Below are 18,281 nucleotides of genomic sequence, written 5' to 3' on the forward strand. Positions count from 1 at the left end.
CTTGGCTTTGCTGTTCTTGAGAAGAAGATTTTTGAAGATTTTTTAATGATGCCATTAATTTTTCACAAATTCTTAATTATCTCCCCTTGGAAGAAGGCGTGGCCCTTCATTTGAACAAACTTGAATCCTCTTTACCCAAGGATACTTTGTGGCAAGTTTGGTTGAAATTGGCCCAGTGGTTCTTGAGAAGAAGTCGAAAATGTGAAAAGTTTACAGACGGACAGACGGACAGACAGACGGACAGATGGACTACAGACAAAATGTGATCAGAAAAGCTCACTTGAGCCTTCGGCTCAGGTGAGCTAAAAATCCTGATGTCCAAAATACAAACACTATCATAATCATTTTCTAGTTGAAAAAAAAAACATATGGTTCTCCCTTTTTCTCCTTGATCATGTTGATGAATAAAGTATGGATATTTTCTGCAAAAAAAAAACAACTCCAATACAAGGAAATTATTTGTTTTTCTGGGACTTAACCAAGATAGGAGTGTTAAGTGTTCACTGTCACAGTGTAAGACTTACTGAGACAGGGGACTTGGTGTTCACTGACAGACTTACTGAGACAGGAGACTTGGTGTTCACTGACAGACTTACTGAGACAGGAGACTTGGTGTTTACTGAAAGACTTACTGAGTCAGGAGACTTGGTGTTCACTGTCAAACAGACTTACCGAGACAGGAGACTTGGTGTTCACTGACAGACTTACTGAGACAGGAGACTTGGTGTTCACTGACAGACTTTCTGAGACAGGCGACTTGGTGTTTATTGACAGACTTACTGAGACAGGCGACTTGGTGTTCACTGACAGACTTACTGAGACAGGAGACTTGGTGTTCACTGACAGACTTACTGAGGCAGGAGACTTGGTGTTTACTGAAAGACTTACTGAGACAGGAGACTTGTGTTCACTGACAGACTTACTGAGATAGGAGACTTGGTGTTCACTGACAGACCTACTGAGACAGGGGACTTGGTGTTCATTGACAGACTTACTGAGACAGGAGACTTGTGTTCACTGACAGACTTACTGAGAAAAGGAGACTTGGTGTTCACTGACAGACTTACTGAGACAGGAGACTTGGTGTTCACTGACAGACTTACTGAGACAGGAGACTTGGTGTTCACTGACAGACCTACTGAGACAGGGGACTTGGTGTTCATTGACAGACTTACTGAGACAGGAGACTTGTGTTCACTGACAGACTTACTGAGATATGGAGACTTGTAATCGCGGTGGAGATTCGGCTGGGCTAGATATTTGGTCTGACGCCCACCGAATCTCGGGACAGTTCTTCATAATTCATGTCTGGGAATTCAGCCCCAACTTCGGCCGGCTACATCAAGAATTATTCACCTAGGCGACACTGTCATTTGCTTCAATTAAGTCATTTAGTTGTTTAATTAACTCTCTGTCACTATTACTTTCACATTGCTTACCGTCTAGGCATGTAAATCCCACCATAAAAACATTCACTAAAATCTCCGTTCAAAATATGGCTCCCCTGACGTAATTGTTTATCTCCGCACACTAAATAGTTCCTCTATGGTCTGTTTTCATTTCTATGAAAAATACTTAAAAGCCACAGTAGAGATTCAGTATCACATAAAAGAAAACAGACTGTAGGAACTCTTTAGTGCGAGGAGATAAACAATTACGTCAGGGGAGCCATATTTTGAATGGAGCTTTTAGTGAATGTTTTTATGGTGGGATTTACATACCTAAATGACTTAATTGAAGCGAACGACAGTGTCGCCTAGGTGAATAATTCTTGATATAGCCGGCCGAAGTTGGGGCTGAATTCCCAGACATGAATTATGAAGGACTGTCCCGAGATTCGGTGGGCGTCAGACCAAATATCTAGCCCAGCCGAATCTCTACCAAGATTAGGAGACTTGGTGTTCACTGACAAACTTACTGAGACAGGAGACTTGGTGATCACTGTCACACAGCTGACAATCCCATGCTATCGGTATTCCATCTATACTGGGGCACCTCTCACACGTATGGCTGGTCTGGTTGGCATAGTAACCAAGGTCACATTGAACTGTCAACAGAAAAAAATGGCAATTTGAAATCAAAACCAAAAATATCCCTATTACTGTTAGTACTCTCAAGGTTTTAAAAAGCAAGCCTTACCACATTTCAAACTGGTCTCATTTAACACACTATCTGCAGCACATGTAATTGCAGTTTTGGTGGCATTAAGTGAGATATTCACATTCCCACAGACCGGGTCATTCACTGAAGATCCATTCTGGTATTTGTTCACTATTTGTTGTGTGAAGTTATCCATGCACTCAAAGAACTTCTGTCTGTGAACTTTCAGCTGGGTCACGACCAGAGTAAGCACCAGAGAATCCTGTAAAGGGACGTAACTCCTCATAATAATAGTCATACTATATAATATACTGCAGCGTATACATCTACCAGTGGTAAGACATGAAATTCATTTCCAAGAAATACAAACACTGGAACTAATTGATTTTTTTTCAGTGAATTATCAAGTTTGAGACATCAGTGTTATATCATGTATTTCAATAAAAGAAGAAACACTTAGTGATCCAAGAATACAATAAATTACAAAAGAGAAATTTTAAATAAATGTATAATTATTGAACATTTAATTTGTAATAATAGCAATTTCCACAAAATGCACAAAATATCAAACAATTTAGGCATTAACAATGATGGTGTTTTATGAGGGCCATTCAAAAATTATGCAGACTTGTTGCACAGAAAAAAAATATTTTACAACATAATCAAGCAAAAAGTCTTACATAATATAAAAGAATCTATACTTATATGGCCCTAAAAATTTCATATCAAAATCCTGAAATTGATAGAAATTTTGGGTGGTTTAACAGGAGATATATGAAGTCATCGTGCAGTAAAATCTTCGATGTCACAGGCATTATAAAAAAATGTGAGCTTTCATTTATCAACCTTTCCAATGGTGTTTTGATACTGTACAGTTTTGGTTATCTTTTCCACTCAGCATAAACATCTATATACCAATTCTTATCCTGCTTAAAATCTTTAAAACTAAAATAGTAAAGTTTAGTTTGTTTTAAAACCCCAAAACTGCTGATATTTCTGAAATATTCTGCGACATCGGTCAGTCTCAATCAGACCAGATTTAGGGTATGAAATTTTCCTGGAAAACCAACTAGCCAAGGGGCTACTGATCAGTAAAAAATTACTAGTCCAAACCTCAAACTAACTAGCCCAACTATTTTTTATGCAAAAGGAAAACTTAACAAGTTAAAGTTTCAAAGGCTTTGGTGAGAGGAACAAATTAAACTAGTTCTCAATCAAAAGAAACCAGTCTACATAGAAAAGCAAACGTATATAAGCTGAGGATCGAGAATTTTTTTTTCATTCTGCTAGTCCAACGGACTATCGTTACATTTGAATTAGCTAGCCCAAGTCTTAAAATATCTAGCCCCAGGCTACCGTATATCTCAACCCCTACAAATCAAGTTTTCATTATTGATCTTCTTTCATCCCTTCCCAGATTGCCTTTTCCTGAGGTTTAACTTGTAAAATTCTCTTATGCTATTTGTAGACATGTTGGAAATACCACTGGTTTACTCAGTTTAATCAAATGTATTTGGGTATATGTTGGCATTTTCTTGAGCATTACACATATTTTGATAAAAGTGCGCTGCTCTGCAAATCACAAGACTTTATTTTTGCAGTTGTTTCAAAGAAATGGCGTCGGAGAAAAATCACAATTTTTCTGTAAGTATTTCAAACATTCTGTCAGAAATCTAAATGCATAATAATATAACAATAAAAAGAAACTTAAGAGAAAACTGTTGAATAATATCACGAATTACAGAAAATAAATGAGTAAAATTTTGGACTCGGCACAATTGTTTTTTCAAATTTTTGTCATGCTCTGTACAATGTCATCAGCACAGAGTGTCAAATTCTTTAAATCACTGTCAGACTTTTGGTCTGACGAATCAAAGAGTCTAGGGGACAGTACAAAGTTTTGTCTGACCAGAAACATTATTTTGTACAAAACAGAAAATAAGTACATGTAATTGCACCAAAATGCTTTTATTTTTTTCAATCTCATCTGATCTCACAATTTTCTTTGCTTATAGGATAGAGAGTCTTTAATCAGAGGCATAAATAACATGATTATGACAACTGGATTGAACACCATCACCACACACCATTTCTGCTGTTTTTGTGACCTTAACCTGCGCATCCTGATCTTGATCTTTTCATAATTTGCATCATGCCTGATTTTTAAAAAAAATGTAAAATTGGGCTGAATTTTTTTGCCAGTCCAGACAATTTTTATACTGTCCTTGCCGACAGAACCGATGGTTTTCAACAAGTCTTCAGCAATATCAAAACAGCAATAATTTTACTAGAAATTAATTAAAATTTTTAAAAAATACATGTACAAAAAATATACTGGAATCTTTAAGAAATAAGTTTCTGTGAAATTTCATCACTATATGACGTCTATAAGAGTAAATAAAGGCAGAGTCTGCTTAATGTTTTAACAGCTCTCGTCTATTTTATGTAAACTGCTTTCATTTTCTCATACAATAGGCAAAAGCATTTCAGGGGAAAAAAAAACAAATAAAACAGAATAAACTACTAAACAATACAAAAAACCCCAAAAGTTCCTCAAGCCTTTGTGTACATTTATATACAAATACTACATCCTAATAAGAATAGATATATCCAGTAATTAATACATGTAGGTGTAGCAGATGAATGTATTTAATTTCTGAGAATTGTTTTGTGTAAAATTTGCATTCTGCATTAAAAAATCAATTGTGATGGTTTAATCAAAGTGTAAGATTCAAAAAAGCTGTGTTATTAATTAGCGGCCACTTGCAACAGTGCAGATATACCTGTTTGAACTCTCTGCCTTTCTTCGACTGTTTCTCATATACTTTAACAGTATATAAAATTGATTGCTCAAGCTTAAAGTAATAAAAACAATGTTTAAATGTGCATGCATGTACTCACATTATCCATCTGCTGCATTAATGATAAGCACATTGATCTTTCTAGTTCATGTATTATTATTTTATGTGATTCAATGAGAACATGTCACATGTACACATACTTAAGAAATGGTTATACATGTATTTAACATTTTAAATAAGAGAAACAGATTCTTCACAATAAAGACCGAGATTATGGAAATTACTATACAGGTTTTGAAGTACACAAGAATTCGCTGAATTAGGCACTTATTTCTATTAGAGTATTCTAATCCTATCAAAGTCTGACATGTGATTTACACAGAATAAAATCCTATTCCAGGAATGAATATAAACTTTACACTAGTAAATCATACACCTCCTACTTTAACACATCATTACTTAAAGGAAGTATATGTACATGTATAGAAGACAATGATAACATTTTAGCCATGATTTACTTTAAAAGGCTACAATTGAAAAACAGACAAAACAGAATGATATGAGAATGAATTCAAAGACTGAATACATATGATGCAAAGATCTACAAAATTAATATAGCACTTGAGACAGCTTAACAAGATTCTTACCAATGATACGACTTGGCCATAGAGAAGGTATCCAAGATATATCTCTGCATTCTCTATACAGCTGTTGTTGGCAAAACTAAGCACATCTAAGCTGATTAAGCGGGAAATATTATCTGTACAGGCTTTCCTAGGATCAGTAATGTCCACGGAAAAATTCAACACTACATTTCCATGTGCATTCATATCAGCCCCTGAAAATGAACCAACAGTTACTCTTACCTTACAAATTTAATTTCCTATTTCTAAGTCATGTACTTTAATTCATGTACCAAATACAGATACCAGGATTAGATAAGGTACAGTAATTCTATGTTGAAAGCTCCAAGACATTCACCTCAACTATGTTAAATACTAATCACCAAATTTTCGCAACACAATTTTTTCGTGAGATAGTTATTTGGTATTTACAGATGTGAGACAAAATTTTCACGAACTGTGATTTTTGATGTATACAATCTATAATACAACAAATATACGGTACAAAAGAATTTTCATAAGCAGATGGTCTTGCAAAAGAAAAAAAAAAGATTTACAATATGTACTGCACACCAAATTCAAATGGGTTTATCCATGTACATAGGCCACATAAAATTGAAATTATGGTTCTCAGGCCTGCGCGCAACCATTTTGAGGTAGCCGCATTCCAAATTTTAACATATTTTTGATAAAATGAAAAGTTGGTAATGCAGAGACCAATCCACTAAAAAAAGTTATTTTCTGGTAGTTCAGTACTTGAATATCACTCCCAGTAGCCATTTTCAAAGAGATTTGGATACTTCGTTTAAAAATACATACGAAGATAATGCTTACGATGTTCACACGTTGATAAGCAATGGATAATGCAAACCTATTGATCAGACATGGAAAGTATATTTATGAACAAAGAATTTTTACCATTATTTTATAGAAAATTTGGGTATAAAAAAAATACCTACCTCATCTACTTTATACCTGTTTTGGAGAAAATTGGCCTAAGAACCAGAGAATTAAATTTATGTAGCCTTATTTTTTAGGATAACAATACAAATAGAAAAGCACTCACTCTTCGCTTCATAAAGAAAGTCACATGACCCTTCATTGCCATAAGTGTCATTAGCTTTCGCAGTAATGTTGACGAAATGTCTCACAGGTATTACACCGGGCATAGCAGCATCACTAAAACGTTCTAAATTAACACTGTAACTGATCTGATTGTTTAGGATACCACTGCGGTCCCAGGCGGTGACCAGGTTAGAGAGCGTGATGTTGGTCTGATTGTAGATTGTATTGTACTTCTCCACCACTACTGTATCAGGACATGTCACATCAGGGGGAGTGGTGTCCTCTACAAAAATCAACAACAAATGTACATACATTTCCTTTTTTACACTGTCTTCAAAAATTTTATCCACATGATGTACATTTAATTATTTTACAACAGGTTAACCTAATTCTCTAATATCCATCTATAAAAGTATTTGACAAACAATATCCCTTGGAATTAATAGATCGAAGTGAATAAAGGCTATGTTGTGTAGGAAGAGAATACCGTAGAGTAGTGGGATTGTACAGCTGGCTGTGTTATTACTCTGGTCAGTGGCTGTAACTGTGACATTTTGCTGTTTAAAAAAAATTATGTATAAAATATAGTCATTTAAGGACAGATGCTATAATTTTTTTTTAAAATTCAAAATAACAACTAAAGTCATGCCTATATGAGAAAAATGAATATGATTGGCTGCATAATTTTTAATTTTTCATTCAAAGTTTTCTATAAAGTAATGAAAAGTTTTATAAATTAATAATGATGATGGCAAAAAGGAAGAATTTTGAACATCATAGAAAGTCTACAATTTTTTTTTAATATTTTAGAAATTTGAATATTTACATCATATAAAACCAAAATAGGTCCAGAAATATACCAATCCATGCATCCATGGATTTTTTTTTGTTCTTAAGATAAGAAAATTACTTTAATCAGATCTTTAACAATCTTCACAGACATATATGTATTGCTTGTAATATTTCTATGAGCAGTTGAAAGAAGTAATGTATCAGGTTAAATGAGTCTGAAGGAATTGTACTCGTTTCAAAATAAACATACTGCAGGACAGTAGATTTATTACCTGTCCTTCAAACAGATAGGGTTGTTTCAGTATGTCTGCTGGGTAGTACTCCATGACAGGAGGGACTCCAGAGTTATCAGTGACACTGGGCAGGGAGACATTGATTGGTTTGGAATCTGTTCTTCCCATAGGAACTTTGAGAATGGAAGGACAAGGTCCAAACACTGGAGATTGTTGATCTAAAAAATTCCAGAAAAAAATTTGGCCATGTATGCATGTAAAATAAAAATAATGAATCTATGTCAATTGTGCACAATTATTACTGACATTAATACAGTGAACTCTATAAATGGATAAAGGTAAATTAATTAATCCATTACTCTTGTCAATACTTTTCTACAATGTTATTGTTTGAAAAAATTAAGCTGACATCACTACAGTTATACATGTATGTCCTTAGCACTGATCTACAACTAACCTTGACATTCTGGTGCTGCAGGTAGCCAGGAAGCAATCACTTCACTGGCAGCATTTTGTGCTACACTACGTTTCTGTCGATTATTCCTACCATCTTGGTCCAAGTTACCTCCCCTAAGCTGTGTAGATGTTCTCTTTACCAAAGATCTCTGGTAAACACTTCTTCTTCCCCTGGCACTTCCTACAATAGTTAGTATCCCATATACTATAGCAAGAAGTCTTTTGTTATACACTTCATAACTTTACTTTTATTAATAAGCAAGCAGGAACTTCATTTACTAATTGTAATACCTGCAATTAAATTGCTTTCATGACTTTTTTTAAATTGTATGTTTATAACTAACTAGAAAAATGTTCATACAACATGAATGTTCTGCCTAGGTCCCTTTGTATATTTAACACACTCATGATACAGTCAAGTAAATTTAACAATTTTTTGTACAACATCATTTATTGTGGTTAATGACTTTTATGCAACAGATATGAATTTGTTGTAAAAGTGTTTGTTTTATATACATTTTACAAGTGATTTTCACTGTTTTTTATCATTCTACCAAGTGTATTTGTGAAGCACATCATTTTAAATGGCAACAATTAATTCCTTAGGTGGAAATTGTTGTTTGACCTATCTTATTATATATCTACAAACACAGCAGACCCCAATAACTAGAGGTATTGTGAGTGAGCTCACAAAATTGTTCCCCCTGCTGCAATTTTTTTTCAAACACCCAAATACAATTATCTAAATAAGACCTTGAACTTCTCAAAGTAACCTTGGTTAAAATTAAAGACTTACATATCCTCAGGTCATACATAATCTTTGAGTGAAAGGCAAACATATGTTTCTCCATTAGACTTCTATGGACCTGACATGAATTGTACACTTTTTCTGCCAGCGACCTTGAACTTGCCACAATGATCTTGGGTAAAGGTTATGATATACCTCTAGCTCAAAAATAATCTTTAAAAAATTCAAATACAATTCAATTTCAAATACTTATCTATTTGAGAGTAATGAACAAGTAACTAATTTATACTTTTTTTCTGCCAGTGACCTTGAACTTGGCAGAGTGACCTTGTGTCAAGGTCATGACACATCTTGAGGACATAAGTTATATTTGTGTGAAATATAAACTTCCCATGTTTTTCCATTAAGAAGCTATAAAGCGCACAATTGCATGGACAGACAGACGGACAGACTGACATACAACATATATATATATATATATATATATATATATATATATATATATATATATATATATATATATATATATATATATGTAAACCCAATTTTTTTTTATTTGAGGGGGGTATAATAAAGTTTTCATAGAAATATACTTTAAAATAGAAACAAAAAAATTCTAAATATACTTTTACATACCTTTAACACAGACATAAGCATTTTCATTCCAAGTATAGTTTGGTGCCATGCAAAGAAAGCTGAAGTCTGGAGTGTTGAATCTCCTTGATTGACTGACTGGACAAGCTGAGCCCATATCTTGTTGGAATCTCTGATACACAGAACTGAAGTTCTCTTTATACAACAGTCTTAGGCACATCAAAGTACGATTTATGTCCCACTCATATGGTAAAATGCTCAAAGTCAGTTCAACCTACAATCCAAACCAAAACACATTACAACAATATTACTCCTCTATCTAATCAAATGACTTTCATTCCACCCAGAACTCACAGAAGCAGATGCTAACTTTTCTAGATTGGTACTTTACAGGGCTAGTGGGTGATAACTTAGATTTGCTCCTTGTTTTCTTGTATCAATAATCTAGCTTCTGACAGAAGCTCATACACTCTTGAAGAAACAAGAAAAAAGTAACATAATTGAAGACTACCCCAAGAAAAATGTTGAAATAAAGACGGATACATGTACCAAATCCTGCTGATCACATTTAAAAGAGACAATAGAAACTCATGCAGTAATCATGCAATTAAAATGCTAGACTTTTCTTGTAAAATCAATTAAAATAGATTTTCTGGGGTGTATGGATTGAAGACACTTTAGCAGGTCACTAGATTTCCTGACCTCAGCATAAATTTGCATGTTAGATTAGTTGTTTACTTTACCAACTGACAAATCAGTTGAATGAGTTGCAATACATTATGGGCTACCACAAGTTTCAGGACGAACACAGTGTAATGAAAAAAAAGAGCAATTTTATTTGTCCCTAGGAAGCTCATTTCTATATCTTTTTTAAAATTTATAAAATAAATATTGAAAGTGATGTAAAATCTTGCATTTCTATGCTCACAATTACAAAATGTGGCACCTTATTTCAACTTGAAAACCTTTACATTGGTAAATCCACAAATATCCCTTGAACCTTTATTTATGAGAAGAAAAAAAAAGAAACTGAAGAAAATAAAATTCCTGACAATTGATACACATGCACTTGAAACTTTTTGACAAGTATTCAAAAGACTCTGTATTACAAAATCTTTGTAGCTTGATTTTTTATTATTATTATTATTTATTAAAAGAAAGGAATAGGAAAAAGCAGGCAAATCATGTTCTCTGTGACAAATATGTATGTATAATGAAGGTTCTGATGAGCTATGTCAGGAAGTGTAACACAGATCATTTACACACCTGATTCCCAGCAATGTTAGCTTCAATTCCTTTAGACATCTGCCTGCACTGACTAGAGTTGGCTTCACTCTTTATTACATCAATCATGTACCCCCTCAGCTGTTGTCTAAGGCTAATCATACAATTCTGGCTGGGAACACCTACCCAGCTTATATTGGTGGAGAAGTTAGCTCTTAGAACTGCTGATCTGTCTGTAATGAAAAGATTGTAAGAATTGCATTTCTTTCAAATTCATGTCAAAAAGTTCTAAAGACTGAATACTAAATGCTTTGACGTACCATCAATACATCGTCGGAGTTGTTTATAGTAGAGGTAAGAACCCAGACAATGATCTTTCATATCCAGAGGATCATTTTTCTCCCACGTCAGGTTACCACATTTTCTAGAGTTTTCTGTTGGCACAACAAGGGCTCCTGGAATGAAGTCTTTACCCCAAAGGTGTTTGTGCAATACTGTTGAAGCACAACCCGCATAATTTGCTTGCTCTGAAGTAGCCATCAAAAGTACACTAACATTACCATATACTTCACTATTGACACTGTCACTTAAATGATATCCTAGTTCACCAATATTTTTGTTAATTGTTACAACCACATCATGGTCCAGACACATGTCATACAGGCGTTCCTTTATAATTGAGACTTCTTGCCTCTCCAGTTGTTTCCGAATTGATGTTTGGAAATGCAAACGACACTCAGGCAAGCTTGCTGTAGCAACTGAAAAGGTCACCTTCATTTTATATTCTCTAGTTATCATATAAAGCACAGGGGTACGATAGCAACGCCGGGCTATGTGATGGAATTGAAAAGGACTTTGGCATCCGATGTTCATTGTATAACCTGAACTCACATAATCTATTTTGTGACAAATATTGCTAGGGATTCCTTTCACGAGATTTGATATGTTATTCTGAAAGTTGTCATCTAGTAACTGTCTAAGGCTATGGTTAATGCAGGACTCCATGTCCAGTGGGAAGTTCCTTGATTGCAGCACAAAGGGCACCCTCAGTATTATCTAGGTAGAACAACAAAATCATTGACATTCTACACATGTACAACATTTCATGATATATATATATATATACATATATATATATATATATATATATATATATATATATATATATATATATATATATATATATATATATATATATTAATTTATTTATAAAGACGAAAGCCTTTCCTCCATCAGGCCATCACTTATGTGACCTTTACTTAACAGATTCCTGCTTCTACAGTGAAACTTTTCATAATAAGTTCATATGTTCAATAATCAGAATTTATCCCATGTTTACCCCTTTATCCCGTGGATATGACTCATTGGATAATTTTTTCATAATCCACAGTTAAGTGCAGTTGTGACGTCACAATGGTTTTTGCGTTAGCGTGATGAAGTAAAATAAAGTGGAGTCCTATATAAAACAGTGTAAAACATTGGTTGTGAAGTATTTAACATGGGATAAAAAGAATCTCCCATGATTTGTAGTTGGATATGACTTTTATCCAACTCGTTGTGTGTTTTTATCCCCTCGCCAAGGCTCGGGGATAAAAAACACACAACTCGTTGGATAAAAATCATATCCAACTACAAATCATGGGAGATCCTATATTTATCAGAAAATTTCATGAATATTTCATTTAATGATGAATCACAGATGCTGCATCTCCCAGTCAAAGTGTTCTACTAGTGATGCTACACCTACATTATAGAATGCTGCTAGATTTAGAACTAATGTGAGACCTATATTATAGAATCAGTAATGCAACTAGATTTAGAACTAATGTGAGACACTATTCAGGTGAGAGTGATAAGGTGCATTCAAATGACAGCAGCACCCTTATTTATATGATTCTTTATTAGATTCACAGGTATCTGTGAGAGTAAATACTGCTATATTGTGCATATAAAATCAGTTCTCAGCATGATCAGGATTTTCATGCAAAGTGAGAAACAACTGCTTTTCAATCAGAAGACCTCTTAAGCTAGCACCATAAATCTGCTTGCGCAAAGTTAAGTTTAGTTTATCTCATGCCTCATAACACTCTTCCTTACAATGTAAATTAACAAGAGGCCCATAGGCCACAATGCTCACCTGAGTCACCTTGGCCCTCCTTTTTTTCAGAAGAAAAAAGAATCTAAAAGATCTTTTAAAAGATCTTTATTCCACAAAAAGACCCCATATTGTGGCCCCAACATACCCTCAAGATATTCGATCTAAATATTCCCATGTGAATCTTTGATCCCCCATTATGGCCAAACCGTATACCCAGGGGCTTAATTTGAATAAACTTTTAGATCCAAAATCACTTAGTCCTCTTAGCGAAAAATTTAGGGGATATTTCTAATCCTAGGAAGACTTCTCAGTGTGTCAGTGTGCACTGATTATTAAGCTTAAAATTTTAAACACGTCATGTCAATATATATACATGTACATGTAAATATACATTTCTCAGTATTACTTTAACATCCCAAATACTAAAAGACAAGAAAATTGAAGTCAAATCTTTTCAATGGCAAGGAATATAAATAACTAGCATTAGAATAAAATTGCACATTGTCAACCTAAAAATTTCTCAGCTGATAGAAGTCATTTCATTACTTGCATAATATGCACACATGATCAAAGTCCATTATTTGACTGTTTAAGTATAACGTTTAAGATTTTTAGGATATTAGTAAAATCAAAGTTTCATTGTTATCTTTAAAATTCTTTTTCAATAAGGTAATGCTTTTTTTTAATGTATTAATATGTATTTATATAAACAAAACCAAAAATGAAATATACATTTCATTATAAAAAAAACACTACTGCATGCCAACTGAGCCATTGACTTCATGAATGTGTGTGAACACAAGTCAACAGCTCTAATTTTATTACCATGCAGTAGCATATGTCTGTACTCACAGCATGGATTTTAAATTTTGACAATAAAAAGGTCTAAAATCCTCTACAACTTTTTTGAAATGACATGGATAGCTGCCATGTTCATCTTGTGTATATTTTAACAACACATGAATAGGTAAATTCTAAAGGAGTTCCAACCAAGTATTCAATGTAGTGGTTAACAGTAGCGAAAACTGGTGCTCTGCTGCAATTCATCATATTTTAACATTGGTAAAACAAACGACATTTGATTTTTTGCTAACTGGAAAAGCACTTGTTTGCAGGCAGGTACCACTTATCAAATAACTTACCCGCCAAAGAAAATTAGTGTCTAGGGCTTTGGGCAATGCTATTTGTCTAGCCCAGTTTACCAAAGCATGCTTTGTGGCAAGTTTGGTTGAAATTAGCCAAGTGATTCTCAAAGAGAAGTCTAAAATATAAAAAGTTTACAGATGACACACGACAGATGAACATGGGACAGCCTTCAATCAGAAAAGCTCACTTAAGCCTTTGGTTCAAGTGAGCTTAAAAGGTACAGGTGTTCAAAATCCAAGATGGATCATTAATAGCAAATAATGTCAGAGTCCAAAATTTACATGAAAGAAGTTAAAATTTTAATTCAATGAACTTCAAATTTTTCAAGTTAGCATAAACTATTAAAATAAAAACCATGCACAGTCAATTGTGGTGCACTCAGTGATTAATCTATGCAGAAGACCTATACAAATGAGGTCTTTACAAGTATGCATAGAAACATGTGCCCAAGACATGCCATGCAGTCCAGTTATACCTTGTTTGGTGTGGGGGTCGTCTACAAATAAAGCCGTGTAAAAAATAAATTTCAATTTGTTCCAGAAAAGTTTCTGAATTTTAAACATGCTAACATGAAGCCATAATAGATTTCATGAAACCAGTAAATACCACATAAATTTGATGAAAAGGATATAAATAACAATGTCTTTCTTGTTTTTGTTTAGGAGTACATTCTGCATCATGTGATTTAAATGGGCAACTAATGCTACTGCTAAAAATATATTTTCTGAAATGGTGTATAAAGCAAGCAGAAAGCTTTGCAAAGAATGACATGCCAAGTCTGAGTTTGGATAACAAAGCATTACCATAGAATTCTTTGTGATCCACACCCATTAAGGTATCACATAAAGCACTTGCATTGATTGGATCATCCAATAAAAATAAAACATTTTAATAATACCAATATTTTTTTCTCCAAGATAGTAACTAAAAAGATATCTACAAGCAAAATTGAGATGTATTTAGGGTGGATACACTGAATAGCTTACCGTCTCGTTCTCCAAGAACCTAAGATCATACTGCAGAGACTGCAAAGGTAATGCATCCAGTCAATTGTCATATCTTTACATTTATCTTATGAAATACTGCACACTGGGTAACATACAATCTCTAAAATATTTTCTATATCATTCTAAACAAGACTCAAACATTTTTTTTTTTTTCTATTTGTCTGCCTTCTGTCTGTTTGGCAAGGAAGTATCTCTTAAATAAGATTTCAATGAAATTTTGGGAAAAGATGCATCTTGAGGTTTGAAAAGTTTGACAAGATTTTAAGTCCGTAAGAGATATAAATACAAAAAAATCAAATTCTTTTTGCATTAAGATATGTTGCACTAAAATTTGAAAAATGCAAAACTGAATTTATGCACTTAAAAGTCAAGATGGCTTCTTCATGTTATATTTGCATTTTCTTATCATTGTTGGGTTGGTTTAAATAGTTTTTATTTACCCAGTGCACAGTACTTTGTCAATTATGATTAAATGATGCAAGCAAGCACCATGCATGCAAAGAACCCAGAATTTCAAATGTCACACAAGCTGAAGGATGTAAAAAATCTGTTGTACAATATATTTATGGTACAATGATTAAGAAAGCCAATATTTTAACTCTTAGAACAAAGGCAATTTTAAGACAGGTCCTTTATAAGACAAAGCCCCCCCCCCCCCCCCCCCCCCCCCCGAAAAAAATAATTAAAGGGACAGAAAGAAGTTTTAGGTATTTATAAAACATAATGTATTACTATAAAAGGCTTTAAGCCCATGAATTTTACAATTCTTTAAACATGTTAAAGGGTCTCACTGCTTAATAATCATGCTAATGGTTTGACTTTATGTCCAGGAAGAAAGATTTTTGATAACTGGATTATCTTTTCTGTTGTGGCCACACCCCTGAGATCCAAGGTAGGCAGAGACCATGAAATTCACAATTTATGTTCCTCGATATTTACTTACAGATGCCAACTGTATGTACCAAAAATGGTTGATATTGTACAACTGTTCCAGTGAAGAAATTGAAAATATTCAAAAGATTTTACCGACAAACGGAAGATGGTGCAAAACGCACAGCACAATATAGGGATAGACATTAACAGTTGTCCGAGTGCCCCCGGAAAAAGTAATATCTCAGTTCGGGCAAGTGAAATTGTCAGTGTGCTTGTCCAATCAAGCAGGTGAATATATGATAGAAACTTTACCTACAAAATGTACATTAGTTTGAAAATGCAGTAATAAATTGAACACTTTATTTTTGTCAGATTGCAAGATTTTTTGGGCTTTGGAATATTCCTCTTTTATTCCTAGATACATTGTTCCATACATCATGTGCTGTATCAATGTTCAATGAATAATAAGAGTCGATCTTTATATTGCTTACTTACAGAAAGATTTACACCAAATATATTTGATATGTGACGTATTCTAATGAAGATGCATGTATATTGGCTTTGTAGTACAAAAGGAGGGATACAAATTTATAATAAACCAGAAGACCCTTCTGAAAATAAACAAAAATATAAATGACATTATCTATTTTCTTTAATAACTTTTTCAATTTTTAATCCCCTTTCAATATCTCAATCCTGTATCTTCAATTATTGAAAAAAAGAAGAAGTAGAAATTGGATTACAAGATATTTTCCTTCTAAATTTGGGCAATAAAAATTAATCATTGGGACAGGTCAAAGTTTACTTGCTTGAAGGACAAGTGAATCCAAAAGTTTATGTCTATACCTACATCACACTCTGGTTCTGCTATGGAATAAAAAAAACCCGGTTGAAAAGTAGACTGATGAAAACCCTAAAGTAACTCTGCCATTACTTACTAGATGATGACCTAAAGTCAACCCTTTACATGACACAGAGCATGCAGATGAATATAACATTATTTGAATGATTTTCAAATGCCTCTTTTTCCTACTTATTTTATACACTGTTATTCTCTTCTTTGCATGCTTTAGTAGTAAGAAGTAATTAGTATTTTTCAAACAAGTATTATGTCAACAAGACCAAAAAAAACCCCTAAAATTTGAGGCCACTTATAAAAAGACAAACCTGGTTAGTGGTTGGGTCATGTGAGAGCATGGACGTGGTGTCAAGTAATGTGGCATCTGTGATGTGATCGCAGTCAGGTAGGTGAGGGAAGACCTGTATAATGGCCTCGCTGGCTTGTTGGACTGTATATTTTATATCTTCACGCAATCTCTCCTCACATTCCTGTGTTAATCCTTCACTCTGCAGGGTGAAGTTATACTCAAGGGTAAAGAATGGAGTTTGGTCTGGTTCAGCTGAAACAAATAAGGAATAAACATTAGCAAAAGGAACACTGAGGAAAAATAAATACACATGTATATATGTATACTATTTATTTGCTTACTGGGTAGGTTACAAAACCAGATTAAAACAAGAAAGGATGGTTTATAATTCAGTAATCTTGCTTTGAATGGAGAGAGAGAGAGAGAGAGAGTCAAAATACAGCAAGGTATATTTCTAAATTGTCGTATTTAGATGCATATCATGCAGCATGCATATCTAAGAGGGACATAGGAAATTTAAACAAAGAAAACATGCATCATTCTACTTGAAAGAAATGTGGAATAGAAATACATGTAATAATTATGTATTAAATCTGTATATGACATTTTTAAAATGCTTGATTATACATGTACACTAGTTTCTGGAAGAAAAAAGACTGAAATTTACTTCCAGTCTGCTGAATTCTAAATAAAACAGACACAGATGTAAACAACATGTATATAATATGTACGGAAATACAAAAATAAACAGCAATTAAAAAAAATTGAAATAAAAATGTGACAATACAGATATGAAACAAGAAGCCATTTGTTAGCTAACCAGGTGAGGCTGGGGTGGACATCGGTGTCACAATACTGGTAGAACTTGGAACAGTGGTGGTGGACACCATAGGCTTGATAGTACTGGTGGGTTCTAGTCGTGGTACCGTCTGTATCACCACCTCTGGTTGAGTGTCGGCCCGGGAAGCTGGACGTAAGAAGGATGCTGCTAAGCTCTGGATATTCAGTATACAGAGATGCTGGTTAGCATCATAGCGGTAGCTATTACTCAGACACATCCATGCACTTTGTTTGGACAGTGTGCGACTTGAAAAGGGATAAATAGATGGGCATGGTTGATTGGTCTCCATTGAATTAAATACATTCTCTACTTTTGTGTTGATGGTGCCATTGACACTCTTAGCACAAGTTTCCACCTGACCTTGGTCCCCCATGAAACCAATTTTCAAAATAAATATGAACTGGAAGAAGAAATAAATTGCAAAATGAGAAATTTAGACATACTGTGAAAAAGAAATGTTAGTGTGGGAAAAGTTTTTTTTTTTATGAATTTTGTAACGTTAAAAAAAGCTTCACAAAATTTATTGCTGTAA

The 18,281-nt window shown here is 33.9% G+C and overlaps 1 protein-coding gene across 1 annotated transcript in view; it reads right to left on the minus strand.

Annotated features, from left to right (window-relative positions):
- Window positions 1-18,281, minus strand: part of LOC133189681 (uncharacterized) — an 84,278-nt gene that overhangs the window by 26,355 nt on the left and 39,642 nt on the right. The window contains exons 27-39 of the mRNA XM_061325080.1: window positions 17,729-18,149; window positions 16,928-17,160; window positions 10,957-11,692; window positions 10,679-10,869; window positions 9,455-9,686; window positions 8,072-8,251; window positions 7,654-7,832; window positions 7,077-7,146; window positions 6,591-6,872; window positions 5,549-5,739; window positions 4,884-4,955; window positions 2,140-2,362; window positions 1,919-2,047 (exon numbers count right to left, since the gene is read on the minus strand). Of these exons, the coding sequence (XP_061181064.1) occupies window positions 1,919-2,047; window positions 2,140-2,362; window positions 4,884-4,955; window positions 5,549-5,739; window positions 6,591-6,872; window positions 7,077-7,146; window positions 7,654-7,832; window positions 8,072-8,251; window positions 9,455-9,686; window positions 10,679-10,869; window positions 10,957-11,692; window positions 16,928-17,160; window positions 17,729-18,149 (3,139 nt within the window). The remainder of the gene's footprint in view (window positions 1-1,918; window positions 2,048-2,139; window positions 2,363-4,883; window positions 4,956-5,548; window positions 5,740-6,590; window positions 6,873-7,076; window positions 7,147-7,653; window positions 7,833-8,071; window positions 8,252-9,454; window positions 9,687-10,678; window positions 10,870-10,956; window positions 11,693-16,927; window positions 17,161-17,728; window positions 18,150-18,281) is intronic.

Source organism: Saccostrea echinata, unplaced genomic scaffold (assembly GCF_033153115.1).
Source record: "Saccostrea echinata isolate AGI-Se365-2 ecotype Australia unplaced genomic scaffold, CSIRO_AGI_Sech_v1 ptg000019l, whole genome shotgun sequence".
Classification (NCBI taxonomy): Eukaryota; Metazoa; Mollusca; class Bivalvia; order Ostreida; family Ostreidae; genus Saccostrea; species Saccostrea echinata.